This window comes from Alligator mississippiensis, chromosome 1 (assembly GCF_030867095.1).
Source record: "Alligator mississippiensis isolate rAllMis1 chromosome 1, rAllMis1, whole genome shotgun sequence".
In the NCBI taxonomy this organism is placed as follows: Eukaryota; Metazoa; Chordata; order Crocodylia; family Alligatoridae; genus Alligator; species Alligator mississippiensis.
The window spans coordinates 138936552-138961813 of record NC_081824.1 but is presented as its reverse complement, the minus strand read 5'-3'; the positions used below and the strand labels follow the sequence as shown (position 1 = coordinate 138961813).

At 45.3% G+C, this 25262-nt stretch overlaps 1 protein-coding gene across 2 annotated transcripts in view; it reads left to right on the top strand.

Moving 5' to 3' along the window:
• Positions 1-25262, top strand: part of PRKN (parkin RBR E3 ubiquitin protein ligase) — a 1451839-nt gene that overhangs the window by 1203480 nt on the left and 223097 nt on the right. For both annotated transcript variants that reach the window (XM_059714743.1, XM_019479720.2), the window contains exon 8: positions 7183-7244. In XM_059714743.1, the coding sequence (XP_059570726.1) occupies positions 7183-7244 (62 nt within the window). The remainder of the gene's footprint in view (positions 1-7182; positions 7245-25262) is intronic.

Sequence of the window (25262 nt, the reverse complement as noted above, 5' to 3'; positions counted from 1 at the left end):
CTACTCAATAACGTACAAGGGCTTTCCCCCTCTCTGGGGGCTCGCCGCGCCCACACTGGGCTACTCAGTAATACCGCCCCTTTCCTGGGGCCGGGGGGCTATGTTCCCCCCCACACGCAATCTGGGGTCTCGGTCCCCGTCCGCAACCTACGCGTTGCGCCCGCGACCCACTGGCAGCGCTCCTCGCCGCCAGCTGCTCACTCAGTGGCGTGCGAGCTGCGCCTTCCCTGGCGCTATACAGGGGCTATGTTCCCCCACACGCAATCCGGGGTCTAGGTCCCCGTCTGCAATCTACAGGTTGCGCCCGCGACCTACTGGCCGCGCTCCTCACCGCCAGTTGCTCATACACTAGCGTGCGAGCTGTGCCTTCCCGGGCGCTATGTAGATAATGCGCCCTCGTGGCGCTAGGGCACCCCACACTCTCTGGGGTCCCTGTGATTGAGGCCTCCTCCAACCCCTACAGCCTCATCCAAGCCTCCGGGTGTAATAGCACAAACACAAAGCAAAACCACAAGCCCCTAGTCTGTAACACAAATGCAAGCTGCCTGGCCATAACTCCTCATCATAGCTCAAGCCTCCAGGGCTATCATGAGCTGTACTTGCGACTTAGGCTCCTTCCCATATCTCGGCCGAGGGAGCTCCTGCCTCTCCAGCTGCTGGCAGAGAACTGCCAGCCTGGCCTCAGCCCTGAGCTTTATAAGGGCCAGGCCCTGCCCCCTACAGGCAGCTGGCTCCGCTTGGTTGCTCCGGCAACCTGCAGCTGCGCTCATTACCTGAGCAGCCTCAGCTGGGCTCGTTATGTCAGGCCAGGGTGCGCTCACTTGCTCTCTGGCAGTTCCTCCTTTCTAGGAGCAGGGGTACCGAGGTGCCCTGCGACAGTAAGTATTTATTCACCAAGGCGCTCCCGGGGGTTACAAGAAACAATGGCCACAAGCTAGCAGAGAGCAGATTTAGATTGGACATTAGGAAGAACTTCTTCACACTTCGAGTGGCCAAGGTCTGGAACGGGCTCCCAAGGGAGGTGGTGCTCTCCCCTACCCTGGGGGTCTTCAAGAGGAGCTTAGATGAGTATCTAGCTGGGGTCATCTAGACCCAGCACTCTTTCCTGCTTATGCAGGGGGTTGGACTCGATGATCTATTGAGGTCCCTTCCGACCCTAACATCTATGAATCTATGAATCTAAGAATATAATTTGGTATGTTTTTGGTTCCAAGATGGCAAACCCTTGCTGAAAGGAGTACTTCTGAGAGAAGGGGGAGGGAGGCAAGTGGAGGGATTTCTGGTGGCAAAGGTCAGAAGAGATTAGGGGGTGGGACTTCCAGTCCCAATATGGTGACCAATGGGTGGGGCACCTGTCAAGGGGCAGGGCTACCCTTGTAGCCCTAAAAGGCTTGCCAACACTTGGTAACCAACCTTCTGCCCAAAATAATTGCCCACCCCTGGCATATAGAGTGGGACCAGTTCTCTATGCTGCCATGTTAACATTATTCTAATATAATAAAAGGCTTAGTCTGTCTGTCTGTGTTTCTGTGCATCTGTCCGTAACATTTTTGGGCAACTGCGCATGCACTGCTGAGAGGGCAGGCAGCAATTGGCTGCATGGCCCGGGCTGCGCAGACCCAAGTTCAAGCCGCTGCCGGGGAAGTTTGTGGTGGCGGCAAACACGCCCCAGCTCCCCAAGCAGTGGGGCTTCCCCACACCTCTCTGAGGGCAAAAGGGGAGGATCACAATGGCAGTGTCCCACCGCCACCCAGTCCTGACACCCCTGAAACAGCCGGCAGGGAGGGAGAGGCCACAGGCAGGGAAGGAGGAAGGTGGACATGGGCTAGGCCGTCAGAGAGTTGTGGGGGAGGAGAGGGGGGGTAGAGCGGGCCTGGACCCGGAGCTGCTTAGAGGGAGTCGAGTGGCGCCAGACCTGGAGCGGTGGAGCGGCACGGGGCTAAGTGCAGGGCTCCGTCTCCCCCTGCCCCCACTCCCCTTCATTCTTGATGGGCAATTTGCTAGTCATTGCATAATTTTTTTGAAGTCAGTAAAGTCAGTAGTGTGACAGCATGGAGACTCACATCAGTTGCATTCATTAGACCGTGTTCTGCTGCATCAGTAATCAAAAGTGTGTATGGTCATTGCGATGAACATATGTAGATGCACACCATATAGATCTTAACTGAATTGAAAGAGGGGACTAATAAATGTTTTCACTATTGTTTTACCAGCCTGCAGATGCACTATCCATGGTTTGGGCTTCTGATGACAGGCAGTTGTTCATGCTCTTACCTCATTGCCTTTGAACATTTTATATTTAAATTATTTATTCATTTATTTATTGGTTACACGTGTGTTTACATGGCCCTTTCATTTTGTCTGGACTTCATATTTGAAGTCCTAGTTAAATGGGAAGGAAAAGGAGGGAAATAAAGTTGCTTTAACTTTTGAAACGGCAACACAGTAAAAATTCTGTATGGCGGAGGACAAAGAAATTAATCCTCAAAGCATTCCACACAAAACGGCAGAAATCTGCAAAGTGCAGATTATTTGTGTCATGTGGCAAATGCCAGGAGCACTTCAGAGAGTTAGAAATTATATTGATTTTTCTTCCTCAAGCTTTGGCATTAATGGTTTGCCAGTGAACCCAATGGATACCAGGCTTACCCTTTGATAATTTTCAAGGAAATTAAAAATAAAAACTATTTGAAGATTCATGGCTTTTCAGTACTCTTCAGTAAAATATATTTTTCAAAACTCTTTCCTTTTGGTTCACAGTATGGTTACTTGCATACAGCTTTCTTTCTGGTAAGAAAATTTCTTCAAAGCTCTGAGACATTTTGCAGAAACAAATGTAGTACTGCAGCATGTTTTGCTAAGACCCATTTAGAGAAAAAAACTGAAATCAAATCAATAAATCCATAAATGTCTCAAGAGAAATCACAATAAGTGACTTTGAACTTGGTCTATTTATTAGGAGACAAGTTTCTTCCTTTGTTCTGTTTTCTACTATAAAAATTAATTCATTCCAGCAACATTAAAGTCTATAAGAATTTAAAGTTCTTTTAACAAGAGCAAATTAAAATATATCTAAATATAATAATTTTAAATACAGTTATAATTTCTGTTCTGCCACTTGCAAGCTGCCAGTTTGTCAACAGTGCTGATGTTTTTGGCACTGAGCTATTACCTTCTGATTTTACTGATCTTAAGGTTCATTTGATTGTGCAATGAACTTCCAAAACCTAAAGGGAAGCCTTTTTCATGGAGGTATTTCAAACTGGATTAGACAAACCATTAGAAAAAATCTTCTCTGAAAAAGAGGGGAAGTGCCAAGCAAATATTAATAATATTAAAATAACTGTATAGTATCATATCTTTACATAGAACTTTCCTAGGACTAAGAAATGCTATTTGATTGAAGAGCTTACAGTGTCAGAGAGGAAAGACAACGATGAAGCAGAAGAACATGAATCATAGAAGGAACAGCAGGGAAATTATAGATGATGAGAATAAAATAGGATGGATTTCTGGATGAAGTGGGTCTTGGGAAGGAACAATTGGAAGGAAGAGAGAGAGAGGGTGTTTGGACTTTTCCAAGTGTAAGGGCAACATAAATGAAAGAGGGAGAAGGGGTGAGTGTATTTAAGATAAAAGTCTGTGAATGACAAATGGGCAATGACGGGAAAATTTTCTCACTATTAAAAAGATTATGCTTGCCAACAGCTTCTTCACAGGAGTGTCTGAGATCAGTGCTCCTCTGTGCCTAGAATCTCAGCCACTGCTGTGTGACAACTGTAGACCTTTTCAAAAAGAAACATGATAGAGGAAAAAATGAGAGATTTAAATGGGGCAAAATTAGCCAAGGCCTTGAAGGTGAGGTAAAGAAGCTTTAGTGTTATTCAGTAATGTCTGATACAAAGCCCTATCAAGTCAATGGGAATCTTTCCATTGACTTTAATGGGCTATGAATCAAGCCTTGACTCAAGGAAGTAGTGATGTCATTGGAGTGATTGATGCATTCGCAGTTTGAATAAATTGTAGAGTGGAGAGTTAAATACCAGCCATAAAGGAGAGAAAAAAGAAAGGTGAGACACAGCTAAGGCATAAAAAAGTGTTTCTGGTGGAGAGACAGTAAGTAAAGGATGGCAGAGAGGTATATCAGAATGAAGTACTGAGACACTGGATGTTAGGTAAAATGGAGAGAGAAGAGCCAAAGATGAGAATAGAGTTACAAACCCAAGAGATGCAAAAGACCAAATGAATATGAAAGGATCATAGAGCTGAATGAGCATCCACTTTGAAATTCAATTGAGGTTTTATGTGTCCTTGCCTGTTTGTGTGTAGGGATTAAGTCCTGGGCAGGAAGAAATTTGTTGTTATTAATTTAGATGAATTGGTTGTATTTGACAAGACAAATTATTAATTGAGAACTTGCTGTATGTTAAAACCTTATAGAATCATATGGTTGGAGGAGACCTCAAAGGTCATCAGTTCAACCACCTGTATGAATACACGAATGCCCCTAAATCACCCCTCTCGAAGGCTTATCCAACTTCCTCTTGAAAACATCCAATGAAAGAGAGACCACAGCTTCCCTGGGCAGTCTATTGCAATGAATTATTGTTCTAAAACTTAGGACTTTTTGTGATATCTAAACTAAATCTACTTTTCTGCAATGTAAAGTCATTGCTTTGTATCCTACTGTCTGCAGGAAGAGAGAAAAGGTATTGCCCCTCTTTATGGCAGCTTTTCAGTTATTTGAATATTGGTATCAGGTTCTCCACAACTGCCTTTTCCCGTAAGCTAAACATGCCTTCTCTCAACCTTTCCTTATAAAGCTTGCCTTAAAACCCCTTTTTCATTTGCATTACCCACGTCTAGACCCTTCTCTGCATCCTTCTTAAAATGTTGAGCCCAGAATTGTACAAAAATAGGACAGGTTATTAATTGGTATATCTACGTTGGTATTCCAGTTAATGCAGCCCAAAATTGCATTTGCCTTTTTTTCAACTTCATCACATTGCTGTCTCACATCTGTGATCCATCAAAACCCCCAGATCTTTCTAAGCAATGCTACCACCCATCCAGTTATCTCTCATTCTGTATTTGTGTTTTCGATTATTTTTCCCTAAGTGTAACACTTTGTTTTTGTCTGTGTTGAAAACAGTTTGCATTAGAGAGATACTAGCAACCCAAATCCCCTCATTACCAGTAAAAAGAGCTTAGACCATCATCAGAGTTCTTTACTGGCATAGCTTAAAGCAGTTTCCTGAATGGAGTGCACTATAGATTTACCAATATAACTGCATCTATACCAGATGCAGCTATGTTGATTAAGGATGAAATTTTCTTTTTACCCACATACCTAAACAATAGGCTATGCAAAGCTTCAGTCCCTGATTCAATTCAGCAGAGACTCAGCCCACTTCAGTGGCCAAAACTCTTAATCTGAATCAAATCAGAGGACCCTTTAATCTCTCTGAATTGAACTGGAACCCTTGATTCAAAGAGATTTGGAAAGATTCGACAATTCGGACATAGACACAGCTTTAAATGTTTTTTCTACGTACTTCAAGGTACCAGGCATGGCTTGTGAATGCTGCAGTGCTGGGGCACATGGAGCATCCCACAGGAGCACAGGAGGGGCTCCCCGGCGTGCTTGGCAGCAGACCCAGGGGCCTGCCAAAGAGCATGCTGGGGGGCCTCCCGGCACTCCCCATGCTCAGCGACTGGTGCCTCCTGCGTCTGTACCTCCGTTCCACTTCCGGGTTCACTGCCGAGCATGCGGGGGCCCCCTGCACTCCTGTGCGATGCTCTCTCTGCCCCAACATCACAGTGTTCATGAGCCGCACCTGGTACCTCGAGGTATATAGAAAAAACATTTAGAGCTCTGTCTATGGCCGAATCACTGATTCTCTGAATCAGCATCAAATCTTCAGATTCAGCCTAATCGAATCGGGGACAGTGATCTGAATGAACAAATTGAATCATTGTCCCCAATTTGGGCTGAATCTGAATCTAAAGGAATAGGGCCCGTTTCGCACACCCCTACTAAACAACATAGCTATGCTGGCAAAACTTTTAAATATAGACCAAATCTAAGAGTGTTGCTGGAAGTTTATAGCAGTAAAGGCACAGTGCTGACACAGATCCTAAAAAAAAAATCTGTTCAAATACCTTTGCCCCCTACTAATGTTAGTCATTGCAGGCAAAGCTGTAATCCTTGTACCTGTGTCAACCCAGGGGCAGGTTGAGAAAATCTTAATTCCTCCCCAGCAAATCCCCTGATTTAATTCTTACAGAGGTCTTTTCTTCTTTTCATAGAGCAGCATTTTTCCACTCTCGTGTATTTGCACAGCCAGTTACCCTAGTCTGTGAGCAAAGCTGCTCCTACACCCTACCAGTCCTTCATGCTCCATGCCTAGCTAAGTGAGCATCAGTAAAGTAGCCTTTGCTCTCACTAATCTGAATGGAGTTGCAGCCTGAGCAGAGCTGTAAGTGTGAGGCATGGGGACATGGATGCAGTGAAATTTATTCCTTCTGACTCCCTTGTAGGAATGTGTAAGGCCTGTGGCAATCTAGCCTTAATGCAGTGGTAAAAGCCTGGTAAGTGTCTCCTCTCCCTTATATTTGGTTTGCATGTTATACTCTGGGGTGATAGTTACATACACTGAGTGAACTATCCTGGAGAAAGCCAAAATTTAAGTGATGTGCAGTCTGTAAAAGTCTTCAGGGCATCAAGGAAGACCTGCATCACTTTTAGAAATGGGGCCAACAACATGGCGTTTGGGCCTGAATTCAGGTTTCTTCAGCTCCAGGATTTTGAAGTGAGTTTTTCTAATTACAGTGCATTCGCTCTTTTATGTAAGAGCTGGCAGAAGGTATTGCCCTTTTTATTACTTTCTCTACTTTGTAGTCTTTTAGGGAAAGGGCTAAGATATAGGGAAAATAATCTTTCAAAGCATTCTAGGAAGCATGTTCTGAAATACGGTAGGAATCTTTGATAGATGGTGTTTAGTGTTCTGATGCCCATAGAACCATGACAAATCTTTCTAATCTGTTTCTTGTAATCTCGTTTTTATCTAATGTAATCTCTGCATCCTATCCTCTCTGCATTTATATATAGCATATATCCCTTCCAAAAAAACCCCACCAGCCATGAATTCTAACGTGCATTTCTTTGTTTCTTTCCAACAGCTGGCTGTCCAGACTCCTTGATTAAAGAGCTTCATCACTTCAGAATTCTGGGAGAAGAACAGGTGAGTTAACATCGTAAAGGCAGCGTCATAGTGTCATGAAAGATAGACACTAATGAGACAGTTTCGTCTCTCTCCAGGGAAGCAGTGTGTGTCTCATGACCCTTGTGCCCTGAATGGGGAAGAAAAACACACAGGGGATCTATGTGAGAATATCTTTTTTTTTTTATTCTATCCATCAGTCTTGACAGGTTATTAATTGGTACATCTGCTATCTGCCACCACTTTTCAGCTCAGGACTTCAGCAGTAAACAGGCTCCATAAAGTGGCAGATAGGCAAACAAGAAAATGCAAGGATGAAGTCTGCCTAAGGGATGGATATTTATAACTATCCACAATGTGATCTGTGTCTTTGTAGTCCAAAAATGTCCAATATTTTAATGCCTTTTTCTTATTCACAATGATAACAATGCTTAGAACACTTCCAATGCTAGCATTTCACAGAATCTAATGAACAAACCTTACACTGCTATGGGATGTGGACATTGTTCCCATTTTGCACATGCTAAAATCAATGTGCCAAGTAATTGAGAACTTTGCCTTCTATTTTGGGTGGTTCATTTTTGGGATGCCAAATTTTGGATGAAATTTTGAGTGCCCAGCACTCAAATCAGACCCTCCATGCCTTAATTTGGGCCCTGCAGAAGCTGAGGCAGGCAACCAAAATTAGAAGCCATGTTTAGATGAGAATTAAGCAAAATTTAGTTCTAAAATGGTGATCCAAAAATCCCATGCTCAGCTGCTGCCTCAACTCTAGGTCCTCTGGTTTTCAATATTATCCAGGCATGTAGATTGCACCTTGTACTTGTCCAACTGCCCCCAAACTATAATTTATCCAGTGATTACTTGGTGTAACATTCATGAGTATCCTGAGAATAGTGTCCAGAATTCAGGACTCCCTACCCTCCCAAATAGATGCCATAACAAATGTACTACAGGACAAGAAGACTAGAATTAGAAAACTGTGGCAGGGGGAAATACAGACAGAATTGAGGAGAGAAGACAAATCTGACAAGAAAATGAGAGCAAGAAGAGAATAAGGACTCACTAAACAAAGGGCTTAAGAGAAAGAACCATGAAGTGGAAGGGTGAAGGATACCAGCGACAGAACCCAAGGAGAGGGCCTAAGACTGGGTCACTGGTGGGAGGGAAGAGAGCAACTGGATGATGAGCTAAGAGATGGGGGACCAGGAATGCCTGGTGAAGATAAACCTGGAAACAGAAAGATAAGGTGAGAGGTGGGGAATTTGAACTGACCGGGTAGTCTGAGACTGGGGTTGGAGAGATGGAAAGAGTGGAAGTGACAGGGAAGACTCAGATGTGGATAGCGAACTCAGAAGGAGAGACTAAAAATAGCTGGACAATGACAGTTGGACTGGGATAAGAGGTCTGAGGAATGGAGACTGGATCTGGTTGGGCAAAGGAGAACAGGACTAAGACAAGGAGCCATTTATGGTGGGTGTGGCAGAGCACCTTTGGTGTCTGCCACTTTAAGGCTTGAGAACAGGCAGCAGGGTGACCTGCAGGTGTGGGCTAGCCCCATTGAGGCAGCCACAGAACCCCAGGAGGGACCTGGGATTGGAGGAGGGGGCTGAGCAGCCTCCATTTTAGATACAAGCCCTCAGGGCTGACCCGGCAGTCCGCTGCTGGCAGCTAGAGAAATACCACCTGGCTGAACTGCTGCTTGCAACATCTCAGAGGTAAGGGCAGGAGCTATGGAGATGGCAGAGGGCTCTTGGTCTTGGGTAAGACCTACAACTGCACTCTGCTGGGGAAGGATGGCCTGCTGGGACTGCCCATGGCAGGGTAGTTCCCCAGAAATGCCAGGCCAGTTGCCTCCCCAGTGAAAGGTGAGTAGGGGTGCCTTATAAACCCAGCTCCCACTACCTGGTGGGTAATTTAGAGAGCAGACACAGGGGAGGTGAGGGACAGGCATGTCTCCAGACACGTGAGCCCCATGGGCTGAGTGCCTGTAGACTGCAGAGAAGAGGGCTTAAGACTAGCCAAATGAGGAGGCATGGTGGTATAAGACCCCAGTGGCCCTGGTGAGGGGGCAGAGACAGGAGCCCCAGGGAGGGGACATAGAGTTACCCGGAGAGGGGCCAGTGGCTGAGTTCAGCCCAGTGTGGGACAGAAGGCCGGCAGCCATGAAGAGTATGGCTGTGTGTCTACCGGCTAGAGTATGTGAGTGAAGAAGCCTGAAGGGCTGTGTAAAGAAGGGCCCAAGGGGGACCCGAAGGTCTGCACATAGTAGGGTGGGATGAGTGGGTCCTGGTGAGGGGCAGTATGAAAGAGGCCCTGTGAGAGGGGGTGGTATGTACGAGGCCTGAGAAGGGCAGAATGTTAGAGGCCCAGCAAAGGGGCAGAATTTTGTCTGGCCTTAGACTGGAGCAGATAGTAAGTCAGGATGCCATCTGGAAGGCATGGGACATGGTGTAGGAAAAGTATGGAGCCGTGTGTATTGCCTTTGGCATCAGGGCATTAAAATGGGCAGCTTCTCATATTTTACATGAGTTTATTAAACAGCAAGTCATGGCAGGTAAGACTGGGTGGACTGCTCCACATAGGCAGGAGGGCGGGCCAATGTTGAGATCTGGCCCTGAGCTGGCCTCCTGTTACAGGGGGAAAATACAGGAAAGGGATAAAATTGGATGAGATGGGACAGTTGAGGCTGAGTTTTGGAGTAGGAATGGGCAGAAAACAGTGCATCCATCCTAGCGCACACTCTCCTCCAGAGTTTGGAATGTAACTCTCATTCTCAGAGTCTTGACATTTCCTTGTTGCCACACACATCTGTGCATGTGTAGCCCAGTAGCAAAGTGCATAGTTCTGATCCCCATCATGTTTGTTCTAGTAGTTTGTTTTAGAATGGCAACGTGCTGTCAGGCACTCTGGTAGCTGATGTGGCAGAGAGCTGTGTAGCAGAGTTTAAGTTTCCAGAACTGATAAGGATATCACTGTGATGTCACATAATGAAATTCCTTTCTTGTGCTATAGTTTTAAAAAAAGCAAACTGAAATTACACAAGGAATTGGTTAGAAGAATATTGTTAAAGTTGCCAAGTCAATCAATCAGAAGTTAGGAAATGGCAGAATTAAGGTTATTCATATCGTCTTCATTCACTCTACCTTACACATGCATGGATATTCAGCCTTTAATTATGTGATCACATAAGATCTATACAAATAGAGAACTCTGAAACTGAAGACTGGTAGTCTGTGTTTGTTGCAAAAGAGAAGTCAGTGGGAGAGATTAAGGTTGTGTCATCAACATGCTGTTAATAAATATGAACAGCACTCCAGGATGTTCAGCCACATAAAACACTTTTAATATGGCCAACTTGCATGATGGAATTACTTCCCATTGCATTGTTAGTAAACCTGGGTAGAGGAAGAATATTTCATAACACAGATATGGGGAATAAAACTATGGAAACTGAAGTTTCCTTCTGAAAATATATTGGGCCTTTAAACATGTCTTGGTAGCTTAGAGAAACCCGCAACGGTTGGCTCTATTGTGCCTCAGGCTTTTTGACTGCCTGTACTTAGCCTAGGGCACACTGAAAATTAAGAAAGAGGGATTGTCACCAAGTCACTGCTGGCCTCCCAGGGTAATTCTGTGAACATCCAGTGACTGGGGCTAATCCAAACCTTGACAAGGTGATGCTGGTATATTCTCTCCTCAGGGTGAGGCTGTTCCTGTCCTCACTTGGTCTCGTCTGCCACGGCTTTGGAAAAATTACAGGAAGTGGTGTTCAGCCTAGGAACAGTCATAAACTGTGGAGGGAAAAACAGCAGAGATCACCTGTCCCTTATAAAACTGTGACCCTCTGGACCAGTTAGTAGGCCTTAGGGGCCTGAATGGGAGCTCCTCCAACCCCTACATTCCCACTGTGAACCTCTAATGTAATATAGTCTTTAGGACTCAGACCCTTAGGAGGGGTCTGCAGTCATTCAATGTCAACATTTAAAGTCTTATTTGCGCCCAGCCTCATAGGTGCTGGGTCCAACTCCTGGAATATCTAAGAGTCTGTCCTGGGTAAGTGTATCAAAAGGCTGCTTTTCACCTGTCTGGTGCTCTGCTTGCTCTGGAGTCCACTTACCACCATGCTTCAGTTCCAGGGGCTTTTTGGGGTTTCCTGCTTGTTCTTCACTCCAATCAGGAGCTGCTTCCACCACACAGCTGGGCTGGTAATCCCTGTCAAGGGAATGTCCAGGCTCTGATTAACCAGCTAGCTACCCAATAGCAGAGCTGGTGTGGGGCTCTGGCTCTGCCCCCAATCAGAAAGCCTACTCATACCAGCGTGTGCCTCTGCTGCCGGCACCCAATCCAACCAGTCTTTCTGACATGGCTGGGAGTGCGGGATGGCCCCGGTTCTGTTCTCCTGGCTCCTGGAGGGTCTTGCCACCCGGGTAAATCCCAGATGCACCACAGATAAGGAAGGAGGTGGGAGCGAGATGTTTCTCCCTTCTTCCCCGCCAGCTCTGCCACAGAGTTCAATTGGTGAGAGACGGTTAAATCAGCTATTTTGTCATAAACAAAGTGAAGACAATACAAATAAAACTTCATCAGCAAAACAGGTCCTGTAAAGAAAGGAAAGATTCCAGGAATTTCCTTACATATGTCACTACCAAGAACTTACTTTCTCTTACTTTTTTCAGTCTTAAAAAAATGCCTGCCTTTTGCTTTAATCATGTGTACAGTAAAAAAACAAACCATAATTAATTATAACTGCTTCCTCCTACAATCTATTCATTGGAATGAGTAATTTCTGTTCACTTCACCTAGTTTGCAGCCTCTTCAACCCAGCCCTTAACAAAAGTCAAAGGAAAAAATGCACCCTATATCATATCCATTCTTACCTGTTTTTGTAATATGTCCCTTGCTTCATAGATTAAAAGGCCCAAAGGGATATTTGTGATAAGCTAGTGTGATCTTGTACAACTTAAACCAGTGGTCACCAACCAGTGGATCTTGATCCACTGGTAGATCTCAGAGCTTCTTGCGGTAGATCTCGGAGCCTCTTGGAGTTGATCTCAGGCTGGGGTTGGGGGCTGAGTACCCATGTGCATGCACGTGCATGCCCCAGTCCAGCAGGTCAGTCCATGGGGGAGGGAAGGGGCAGGAGCTAGATCGAGGCCCCCACAGTGAGGGACAGTGCCACAGAGGCAGGAGCAGGGGTAAGGTGATTGGAGCCCCAGCTTGGTGGGACATACCTACTGGGGAGGTTTCCTGCCAAATAATTTTTTCTCCCTCTGCCTCAATCTACCCCAGCTTCCCTCCCCACAGATTTACCTGCTGGGGTGGGCGGGGGGTGGCGGCAGTACATACTAGACCTTGGGTTGCTTTTAAATGCCAAAGGTTATCTCCTACTTAAAAAGGTTGGAGGCTGCTGACCTAAACCATAGGTCTTGCCTAAACCAAAGCCTATCATTTATAAATGCATTCAGTCTTAAGAATATAAGAAGTGCCGTACTGGGTCAGACCAATGGTCCATCTAAACTATTATCTTGTCTTCAGCAGGAGTGGATGCTTTAGAGAGAAGGTATGTCTAGAGTAATCTATCTCCTGTTCATTACCATTCCTAGTATCTTCCATCATTGGTCTGGAGATGTCAGAGGATGTGTCTCTGACTGTCCTGTTAAGTAGCTATTAACAGATCCATCATCCATAAATCTGTCTAGTTCCTTTTTGAACCTGGCTATACTATCCACCTCTATAGCTTACTGTGGTAATGAGTTCCACAAATTAACTATGAGCTGCATAAAGAAGTACTTTCTCTTGTTCATTCTAAATCTGTCTCCTGCTAATTACTAGTATTCTGGGGCTTCATAAATAACAGTTCTCTACTTTACTTTGTCTAAACCCTTTAAGATTTTATAGATTTCTATCATACCCCACCACCAGGCTTTTCCTTTCCAAACTGAAACGTTCTGTCCTTTTATAGTTTCTCCTAATATGGAAACTGCTTCCTACCCCTGATCATTTTAGTTGCCCTTCTCTGTACCTTTTTTTATTCTACAACATCCTTTTGAGCTGTGGAGATCAGAACTGCAAACAGGACTCAAAATGTGGGTGTAGCATGGATTTGTACAGTATCATGATGTTCCATGGGTTTTTTTCAATTCCATTCTTAATGATGCCTAACATTTTTTTAGCTTTTTTTTGGTCACCACAGAACATTGAGCTGATATTTTTTAGAAAATTTACAGTTACTCTAATGCCTCTTTCCTGAGTCATAACATCTAGTTCAGAACCCAAGACTGTGTTTGTATAATTGAAGGTACTTTTCCCATGTACTTTGCACTTGTTGATACTGAAGTTCATCTGCTATTTTTTTCATACTCACTTAGCTTGGTGAGTTCTTTCTACAACTCCTCTCCATCAGATCGGGATTTAATTACCTGGGACAACCTAGTATCATCTGAAAACTTGGGGCATCTTTACTGGGGGAGCAGATGGTGGGGCTCTTTAATTAGAGTGACTCTCAGGAAAAAGCTAATCTGCTGTAATTAAAGTGCCTGCAACATCTCATGTATTCAGTGTCCTGTGCTTCAAAATGGCAAGCTTTAGTTAAAGCTTGTTTGACAAACTTTAGTTAAAATGCCCCTGCCACCATTTTGAAGTGTGGGGATGCTAAATACATGAGACACCATTTATTTTTAAAAGAAAGCCTTATTTCTTGTATGAATTTTTCTAGCTTCAAATTTCAGGTCCCAGATCTTGTTACATCATTGGTTCTCTGATGGAAAAGCCTTTTCTTATTATTTTTCTGTTCCCCAGTAGGTGTTTCTAGGCTACGATCAAGTTACACCTTAGTTTACCAAAAAGTAAGTTAAAGCATGTTTTCCAGCCTTATCAACCACTTCCTGGAAGTGCTAGCACCAAAACAAGATGCACAATTTTAGTAAAGATTACACCACTGCCAAATAACGTAGTAATATAAATTTCCCTCTTCTGCCTAGTATTCCTATTTGTTTATCAAAGTGTTGCTATTACCCTTTTGGCATTACCCTAGTAGCTCAAATTCTGTTGTTTATTCCATTATATCTCTCATGTCCTTGTGAAATGAATGATTTCCCAGAAAAAAGCCCCATCCTGTATAAAATCATAGAGAAGTAGGGCTGGAAGGGATTTCCAGAGGTCATCTAGTCCAACCCCCTGCCTTAGGCAGGATCATCCCTATCCAAACCACCCTATACAAATCCATTGTCTAACCTCTTAGTAACACTACACAGTCAACTCTGACACAATGCAAGATATATCACCCTAGTCTGCACCAGGTAAAGCAGGGGGACCATGGCGGTCAACATCCTGCGGTCAACATCCTGCTTAATATATGCTCAAGAGATCTCAGGACGATCTCCACCAGGGAGGAAGACAACCCCTCCCCCCCACCCTACACACACACGGAGAATCCATACCAATCTGGCCATGAGGTAAAATTCCTTCCTGATAACAAATATATCAGTCCCAAGGTAAAGATGGAGGGGCAAGATCCTCTTGCCAGGAACCTCCAGCTTTGGTCCCAGCAGGAGCACTGGCACACCCCAGTCAAAATCCCCACCCTTGACTGCAGCCAACACCCAATGCATCTGAGAAAGAGATTAAAAAGCCCTGATACATGTAGCAGTAGTGGGCAGGGAGTGAGGGATGGGAGGAATTCTCTTGTAGGCCTATATGGCAACCAGCAAAGACCAGAAGCATGAAGATACCCACAGTAGTATGTAGGCATACCTATACCTAAATCATCGCTGACCAGTGACCTTCCAACCTCTTCTTGAATATTTCCAGTGATGGGGAGTCCACAACTTCCCAAGGCAGTCTATTCCATGGTCTCATTGTTCTAACAGTGAAGACATTTTTCCTAATATCCAATCTAAGCCTACTTTGCTGGAACTCTAAACCATTGATCCGCATGCTATTCTTTGCAGCAAGAGAGAAAAAATGTTTCCCCTCCTCTTTATGGCATCCCTTCAAGTATTTGAAGACTGGTATCATGTCCTCTCTTAAGCACCTTTTTGCACAAACTGAACATGCCTAGCTCCTTTAGCTTCTCCTTGTATGACTTGCCTTCCAAGGCCTTTATCTTTCTTGTCATCCACCTCTGGACCCTCTCTAACTTTAAAATGTGAAGACCCAAACTGAACACAGTATTCTAGATGAAGCCTAACTAGTGCTGAGTAGAGAGACAATATCATCTCCTGTGTCTTTCACCTAATGCTTTACTAATGCATCCCAAAACTATGTTTGCCTTTTGTGTAGCTGCATCACACTGCAGATTCACGTTGAGTCTGTGATTTACTGGGACTCCCAGATCCTTCTCCATAATGCTGCCATGTTGCCAGGTGTCACCCATTTTGTATTTGTATTTTTTATTATTCTTTCTGAGGTGTAGCGCCTTGCATTTGTCAGCATCGAATGTCATCCTTTTAACTTCAGCCTAGCTTTCAAATCTGTCGAGATCTCTCTGAATTGCATTTCCATCTTCCAATATGTTCACAGTCTTTCCCAGTTTTGTCATAGATTCATAGATACATAGATGTTAGGGTCGGAAGGGACCTCAATAGATCATCGAGTCCGACCCCCTGGATAGGCAGGAAAGAGTTCTGGGTTTAGATGACCCCAGCTAGATGCTTATCTAACCACCTCTTGAAGACCCCCAGGGTAGGGGAGAGCACCACCTCCCTTGGGAGCCCATTCCAGACTTTGGCTACTCGAACTGTGAAGAAGTTCTTCCTAATGTCCAATCTAAATCTGCTCTCTGCTAGCTTATGGCCATTATTTCTTGTAACCCCCAGGGGCGCCTTGGTGAGTAAAGCCTCACCAATTCCCTTCTGTGCCCCCATAATGAACTTATAGGCAACCACAAGGTCGCCTCTCAACCTTCTCTTGCGGAGGCTGAAGAGGTCCAGGTGCCCTAGTCTCTCCTCATAGGGCTTGGCCTGCAAGCCCTTAACCATGTGTGTGGCCCTTCTCTGGACCCTCTCCAGGTTATCCACATCCCTCTTGAAGTGCGGCGCCCAAAATTGCACGCAGTATTCCAACTGTGGTCTGACCAGCGCCTGATAGAGGGGAAGTATCACCTCCTTGCTTCTGTTCGTCATGCATCTGCTGATGCACAATAAAGTGCCATTAGCTTTCCTGATGACTTCGTCACACTGCCGACTCATGTTCATCTTGGAGTCCACTAGGACTCCAAGATCCCTTTCCGCTTCCGTGCCTCCAAGCAGGTCATTTCCTGGGCAGTAGGTATGCTGGACATTTTTCCTCCCTAGGTGCAGCACTTTGCATTTCTCCTTGTTGAATTGCATTCCGTTGTTTTCTGCCCATATGTCCAACCTGTCCAAGTCTGCTTGTAGTTGTTCCCTGCCCTCCGGCATGTCCACTTCTCCCCATAGCTTTGTGTCATCCGCAAACCTGGACAGATTACACTTCACTCCCTCGTCCAAGTCGCTGATGAACATTGAAGAGTATCGGTCCAAGGACTGAGCCCTGCGGGACCCCACTGCTCACACCCTTCCAGGTCGATACCGACCCATCCACTACGACTCTCTGGGTACAACCCTCTAGCCAGTTTGCCACCCACTGGACTGTGTAGTCATCCAAGTCACAGCCTCTTAACTTGTTCACCAGTATGGGGTGGGATACCGTATCGAAGGCCTTCCTGAAGTCTACGACATCAACCCCTACTCCTGTGTCCAGGTGTTTTGTAACCTGGTCATAAAAAGAGACTAGATTAGTCAGGCATGATCTACCTGCTATGAACCCATGCTGGTTTCCCCTCAGCATAATTTTTCCTGCCAGGCTCTCACAAATGTGAGCCTTGATAATTTTTTCGAAGACTTTGCCTAGGATGGAGGTGAGACTGACTGGCCTATAGTTGCCTGGGTCCTCCTTCCTCCCCTTCTTGAAAATGGGGACCACATTGGCCATTTTCCAGTCCTCCGGGACCTGGCCCATGCGCCATGAGTGTTCAAATACTCCCACCAGTGGCTGCGAAATGACGTCAGCCAGTGCCTTCAGCACCCTCGGATGGAGCTCATCCGGGCCTGCCGACTTAAACGCATTCAGTTCCTCCAAGTGCCTCTGCACCATCTCAGGGTCTACGCTTGGTAGTCTGGCGTCCTGCTGCTGCCTCTCTACAATCCCAGTGAGAGCCTTGTCTTGCCCCTTGCTTAAGTCATCTGTAGACTTGCTCAAGAATCTATGCCAGAATGCAAATCATTAACACACTGACAGCACTGGGCCCACGGCAGACCTGGGGGACTCCACTAAAAACCTCCTGCCATTCTGAGATGGATCCATTTATAATTACCCTTTGGTTGTGGTTATTGAGCCAGTTATCTATCTGTCTGATAGAAGTTTTGTCCAGCTCATATTTTTCCAATTTGTTTATGAGAAGGTCATGTGGGACCTCCTCAAAAACCTTGCTGAAGTCCAGATACACTATATCCACAACATTCCCTTCATCCACCCAAGTAGTTACTTTGTCAGAGAAGGAGATCAAGTTTGTTTTAGTATTAGTAAATCCATGCTGGCTGCTTTTGATGAGCCTTTCCTCCTCCAGATGTTTGCACATGGATTTTCTTAGGATATGTACCAATAACTTCCCAGGTATTGAGGTGATACTAACTGGTCTGTAGCTTCCCAGATCCTCCTTCTTGCCTTTTTAAAGAGGAGTACTACGGTGACTCTTTTCCAGTACTCTGGTACCTCACCTATCTCCCACAACTGTCAAAGGCTCCAGCATCTCCTCTGTTAGTTCCCTCCCTATCCAGGGATGAAGTTCATCAGGCCCTGGTGACTTGAATTCATTCAGATCCTGAAAAGCTCTCTGACTGTCTCTTTTGTTATCTCATCCCTTGGCTTATCTTCTTCCTTGTCCAAATAATCCATATTAGGTATCTGGCTGCAGCTTGTGTGTGTGTGTGTGTGTGTGTGTGTGTGTGAAGACTAAGGCAAAGTAGCTGTTGAGTAGCTCTGTCTTTGTTGCATCTTCTGTTAAGAGTCCCCCCTGGCTAGTTAGCAGTCAACCCACAGCTTTCTTGTTTTTTTCTGGCCAGCATCATTATAGAACCTCTTTCTGTTGTCTTTAACTTCTCTTGCCAGGTGCAGCTCATTTTTTATCTTTGCCTTCCTGATTTTATCCCTGCAAGTTCTTTCTATTTCCTAGTATGCTTCCTTTGTGACCTGCCAACTTTTTACATTGCCTGTATGATTTCCTCTTGCATTTTAGGCATCCTAGAGGCTTGTTGTGCAGCCATGGTGGTCTCTTGCCGTTCTTCTTATGCTTCCATCATGTTGGAATAGTTTCTTGTTGGGCTTTCAATACCATGCCCTTTAGAGGCTCCCAGCCCTCCTGGGCGCCTTTATCCTTCAGTCTGTAAGTATGGCCTGCATTCTTTTTTCCTAGCTGTGAGATTTCAGTTTTGGCATATTCATTAAAACACAACTGGTTTGCTTGATCGCTTATAAGTAGGGATCTACCTAAATCATGGTGGGAGTTCATGGTGCAGCAATAGCTTTAATCTCACTCTTTTGCTGCATGCTGCTCCCTCCACCCCCCAGCTGCTGAGTGGCCAAGAGGTAATTAATGCTGTGGTTTTTGCTTCTCAGCCACTCTGTGGCAGGGGAAAAAAGCAAGATAAAAGGCACTGCTGCACAGTGAACTTCTGCTATGATTTAAGTAGGTCTCTATTTATAAGATGATCCAGCTCATTCTGTACCAGTGACCTGTCCTCTTTTCTCATAGATTTCATAGACATTAGGGCTGAAAGGGACCTCATGAGATCGTTGGGTCCAGCCCCCTGCCCAACAGGCAGGAAACCAGCTGGGGTCAATTGACCCCAGCAAGACAAGCATCCAAACACAACTTGAATGTGTCCAGAGTAGGTGCTTGCATGACTTATGGGGGGAGTCTGTTCCAGATTCTGGAGACTCGGACAGTAAAGAAGTTTTTCCTTATGTCCAGTCTAAAATGGTCTTCCAGCAGTTTGTGACTGTTGAACCTAGTCTTCCCTAGGGGAGCCCTGATGAACAGAAGTTCTCCCAGGTCCTGATGTATACCCCTGATGTGCTTACAGGCTGCCACCAAATCCACTCTGAGCCTATGCTTTTCCAAGCTGAAGAGTCCCGTGTCTCTCAGCCTCTCCTCATAAGGCCTGTTCTCTTGACCTCTGATCATGTGTGTGGCTCTGCTCTGGACTTCCTTGAACTTCTCCATGTCCTTTTTATAGTGTGGAGCCCAGAATTGGATGAAGTACTCCAGCTGTGGCCTCACCAAGGTTGAGTAAGGCAGGAGAATGACATCTTGGGTCTTGTTTGATAAGCATCAGTAGCTGCAAGCCTGCTTTTTATTTGCTTTGCTGGCTGCGGCATTGCATTGATGGCTCATATTCATCTTGTAGTCAGTCATGACCCCCAAGTCTTTTTTGGATGTAGTGCTAGTGAGTGAAGCACTGCCGAGCCTATAGTATGGTGTGGGTTCTTTCTCCTGAGCTTGAGCACCTTGTATTTCTCTATGCTGAAGGTCATCAGGTTTCCATCTACCCACTTTGCGAGCCTGTCTAAGTCAGCTTGAATCCTCAGCCTGTTCTACAGTGTACCTACGCTTCCCCACAGTTTGGTGTCATCTGCAAACTTAGCCAGTCTGCTTCTGACACCTGAATTCAGATCATTAATAAATATCTTAGAGTACTGGTCTGAGTACTGAATTCTGAGGGATGCCACTGGTCACCATGTGCTACATTGACTTGGTTCCATCGACTATCACTCTCTGGGGCTGACCACGGAGCCAGTTCCCCAGCCATTGGACCATGAGGTTGTCAAGGCCACAGCTCTCTGGTTTTGCCATGAGGACATCGTGGAAGACCAAGTCAAAGGCTTTTCTTAAATCCAAGTATATGATGTCAGCCTCACCCCCCTGTCCAGGTGACATGTCACCTGGTCATAAAAAGAGATGAGGTTGGTCAGGCATGACCTACTGGTAATGAAGCTGTGCTGGCTGTCTCTCAGGATGGTGCCTTCTGCCAGCCTGTTATTGATGGATTCTCTGATAATTTTCTCAAAGATCTTTCCAGGGATTGAGGTCAAGCTGATTGGCCTGTAATTCCATGGATCTTCCTTCCTTCCTTTCTTGATAGGCACCACATTGGTTGTCTTCCTGTCTTCAGGAACCTCACCTGAGCACCACAAGTTTTCAAATATCCACTCCAGTGGCTGAGCTAAGATGTCAGCCAACTCTTTTAGCACTCTTGGGTGCATTTCATCAGGGCCTGCTGACTTATAGATGTCCAGCCTCTCAAGGTGCTCCCTTGCAATGTCTTAGCCAAATGTAGGCATATGGTCACCCATACCCTTGTAGTCCTGTGTCCTGTCAGGCAGGGTGATCCCCTTGGGCTGCTGGAAAACTGACACAAAGTAATCATTGAGGAGATTAGCTTTCTCCTGGGAGTCAGTTGTTAGCTGCCCCAATTAATTCAGCAGGGGTCCAACGTTGCCCTTATTTTTCTTTCAACTTCCTTTGCATCTCAAAAAGGACTTTTTATTGTCTTTGATTCCCTTAGCCAGCCTGAGTTTAGTTTCGGCCTTGGCTTTTCTGGTCTGTTCCCTACAGGTGTGGGCCAATGATGCATAATCCTCTTTAGGCTTCTCTTTTAAGATTAAGGAGGTGCATGAGTTCCCTGTTTAGCCAAGGGGGTTTCTCAGCCCTTTTACTCCCTTTCCTGCAGGCCAGAATGGACTTCCCTTGAGCTATTAGGATCAAGTCCTTAAGGAGCAACCACTCGTCTTGGACTCGCTTCCCTGTCACATCATGATCTTTCAGGGCCTCGACATTGCACCTCCAACTTGTCACCTGCAAACTTTATTAATGGCAGTTTTCAATTTGTTTTCCAAGTTCTTGATTAAAAATGTTAACTAGTGCAAGCCCAAATACTGAACCGTTTAAGACTCATCTAGAAATACACCCTCTCAATGATGATTTCCCATTTACAATTGCAGTTTGAGACCTGCCAGATAAATGCTTTTTAATTATTTTAACATACGGCATGTTAATTTCGTATCATTTTAGTTTCTTAATCAAAATGTCATGTAGTACCAAGACAAATGCCATACAGAAGCTTATTACATCAACTCTCTTTCCTTTATCAACCAAATTTGTAATCTCATCAGAAAAAAAGTTGGTTTAACAGTATCGATTTCCCACATACCCATGTTGATTGGCATTATTTATATTACCTTCCTTTAATTCTCAATTAATCAAGTTGTTGTGCTATCTGAGCTCAGGCCTATTTAAATAAAGCAAATGTGAAATTCACTATGCACTTTCTATCTTTTCTTCATCTAGGGTTTGATTCTGAAAGTACTGCACACCCCCACCTCACTTTAAAGCTAAGAGGAGATGAGAGTCCTTAGTGCCATACCCTTGGAAAAATCTACTGCATTATATTATCCAAATATAAGCACTAGGAAAAACTTGTGCAAGGAGATGCATTTTATATTTTCTTTGGAAGGTGGTGAGTTCCCTCGTCATTCTGGTATCACCTGAAAGGGAACTCCTTAGTAATATGGCAGCTGTCATTATACAGGTTCTCTGTACATGGGAATATAGAACTCTAGAGACCGTCAAAGTTCCAGATAAATGCAGCTGTCAGAATAGGCATTGTGTGAAAAACCTAAGGAGGATATAAAGAAACTGGAGAGAACTCAATGGTATGCAACAAGGATGATAAGAGAGTGGGATGCAAATCATATGAGGCAAGTTTAATGGAACTAGGTACATTTAGTCTGGAGAAAAGGAGATTAAGGGGGATATGACAGATGTTTTAAAATATTTGAAAGGCTGCCATAAAAAAAGAGGGAAAACAACTATCCTTCCTTACCCCCAGACAGCAGGACACATGGCAATGATTTTAAACTACAGCAAAGCTGATTTTGATTAATCTAAAAAAAAAATCTTTCTAATAAGAACATTGGCACAATGGAAAAAGCTGCCCAGGGGAGTTGTGGAATCTTCTTCACTGGTGGTTTCAAGAAGAGACTGGATAAGCTTTGGTTTGGGATGGCTTAGAAACAGCACATCCTGTATCTGTGCAAGGGTTCACACTAAATGAGGGACCCTTAAGGTCCCTTCTAACCCCATGATTGGGGTTGCCCGGGACTGTAGGGGGGCAGTCAGGAAGGCCAGGCAGAGATGGAACTGGGACTAACTACCCAGATCAAGGACAACAAACAGTCCTTTTTTAAATACATAGGGGATAAAAAGAAGGTACTGAGTAACGTGGGGCCTCTGCAAGACATGCTAGGAAATCTGTTCATCGCACCAGACAGCAAAGCTGACCTATTTAACAATTTCTTTGCCTCCATTTTTCTAAGTATGGATCTGGTCATCTTCCCCCCCCCCCCCCACTGGGACCCCCGTAGGTGCCGTGGGAGATATACCCAGGCCTAGGGTCAGCGAGGACCTAGTCAGGGAACTTCTGGAGGGACTGGACATATTTAAATCAGCAGGTCTCCACCCCAGACGATCTCCACCCCAGAGCGCTGAGGGAACTAGCAGAGGTTATTGCGGGACCTCTGGCACAGCTTTACAAGCACTCATGGTGCTCTGGCAATGTGCTGGAGAACTGGAAAAGGGTCAATGTGGTTCCCATTTTCAAAAAAGGGAGGAAGGAGGACCCAGGGTTAGTCTTACCTTGGTCCTAGGGAAGATTTTTGAGAAAATTATCCTGGCACATGTCCATAAGGGGCCAGCAGGGGAGACTGTGCTTAGGGGCAACCAAAATGGGTTTGTTAGAGGCAGGTCCTGTCCAACCAACCTGATGGCCTTCTATGACCAAGTCACCAAATCCCTGGATGCAGGTGTCGCAATGGATATAATCTTTCTGGACTTTAGGAAGGCCTTCGACACAGTCTCTGACCCCATTCACATTAAAAAACTAGGAGACTGTGGTGCCGATGCCTACACCATCAGATGGGTCACTAACTGGCTGGAGGGCTGCACCCAGACAGTGGTGGTGGATGGGTCTTATTTGACCTGGAGGGATGTGGGCAGTGGGGACTCCCAGGGCTCAGTCCTCGGGCCTGCACTATTTAACATCTTCATCAGCAACTTGGACAAAGGAGTAAATTGCACCCTGTTCAAATTTGCAGATGACACTAAGATGTGGGGAGAAGTGGGCACACTAGAAGGAAGGAATAGGCTGCCCTGGACAGGCTCCAGGGGTGGGTGGAAGAGAACAGGATGGGTTTCAACACTGACAAGTACAGGGTGCTGCACCTGGGGAGGAAGAACCAGCAGTATGCCTACAGGCTGGGGAACTCCCTTCTCATCAGCACAGAGGCAGAGAAGGATCTTGGAGTCATTATTGAGGCCAATATGAACATGGGCCGACAGCGTGGGGATGTGGTCAGGAAGGCCAACCATACCTTGTCATGCATCTCAAGCAGGTCCAAGGAGGTGATCCTCCTCCTCTATGCAACACTGGTCAGGCCGCAGTTGGAGTACTGTGTCCAATTCTGGGTGCCACACTTCAGGAGGGATGTGAACAGCATGAAGAGGGTCCAGAGGAGGACCACCCGCATGATTAGGGGTCAGCAGGGCAGGCCCCATGAGGAGAAGCTAAGGAACCTGAACCAGTTCAGCCTCCACAAGAGAAGGCTGAGGGGGGATCTAGTGGCCATTTACAAGCTAGTCACGGGGGACCAGCAGGCATTGGGGGAGTCCCTGTTCCCCCGAGCACTCCCAGGAGTGACAAGAAATAACGGTCACAAGCTTGCAGAGAGTAGATTCAGGCTAGATATCAGGAGGCGCTACTTCACTGTCAGGTCGGTTAGGATCTGGAACCAACTTCCAAGAGAAGTGGTGCTGGCTCCTACCTTGGGGGTTTTTAAAAGGAAGCTGGATGAACATCTTGCCGGGGTCATTTGACCCCAGTACTCTTTCCTGCCATGGCAGGGGGTCGGACTTGATGATCTGCTCAGGTCCTATCCAGCCCTACCAACTATGAAACTATGATCCCATATCCAATTGTTATAAATAGGCAAATGATCATGGTTAATCTAACTTGGTGTTTGAAAGTACATGAGAACCTAGTTTGTTTATATCTAGGTCGTTCACAACCTGCTTAGTTAGTAGTGCTTTGTCATAGCAAGGTTGAGTCATTCAGCTGTTTGCTGTAGCTTTGACTTCAGAAGGCACTTCTTCTCTGATTAGCTGGAACCCAGCTGTGGTCCCACAAAACTGATCAGAGAAATGGCATCCTATGAAATAAAAGCCACAGCAAAAAATGAGCACTTTGGTCCTCTGCAAATATTTGCTGCAGCCCTGCCTACTCCTCATTAATTTATAAGCACTTATCTTCACAGGGTGATAAGAAACCTATTCTTAGGAAGTATCTGGGTTCTAGTGTATTTATAAAATTAAGCAGAAGTAAAGGATAGAAACAAGCTTTTAATAAAATTACAGATGTGCTATAGCAACAAATTAAAACAGTGCTAGAAACAAGAACTGGATACATGTTTGGACTGGATAGCTTAGATAGAATAAGGTGTCAGCTGTTGCTAAATAGACCTGTTGTTCATGGACAATTTTGAGTTTTCAGCAAAATATCAGCTAATTAAATATTTTGACTGAACAGTGACATTTCACAAGAAAATAGAATACTGCACTTAAGAAATGCCCACAGGTTGGTTCATAGCAGTTGTGGTTTAGAGGATGCATGTTCCTATGCTCCTCATGGCTAGGGACAGACATTCAAAAAGCCAAAGCCTGAATTGATTCAATCTTTGCAGGTTAGTCTAACCTGTCTACATTGACCCAATCTGAAAGTGAACAGACATTCACTTTTCACTCAGGAAATGCAGGCACATGCTGCAGTTGCTCAGACCAGTAGCTGGGGTGGGGGTGCTAGAGTGTGGCCTTAGCTGCATGGCCAGCCCTGGCAGTAGCCTCAAATGAACTGGCCAGGGAGGGGAATTAATTTCCCCTTCCCTGCCCCACCAGCACAGACCCGAGCC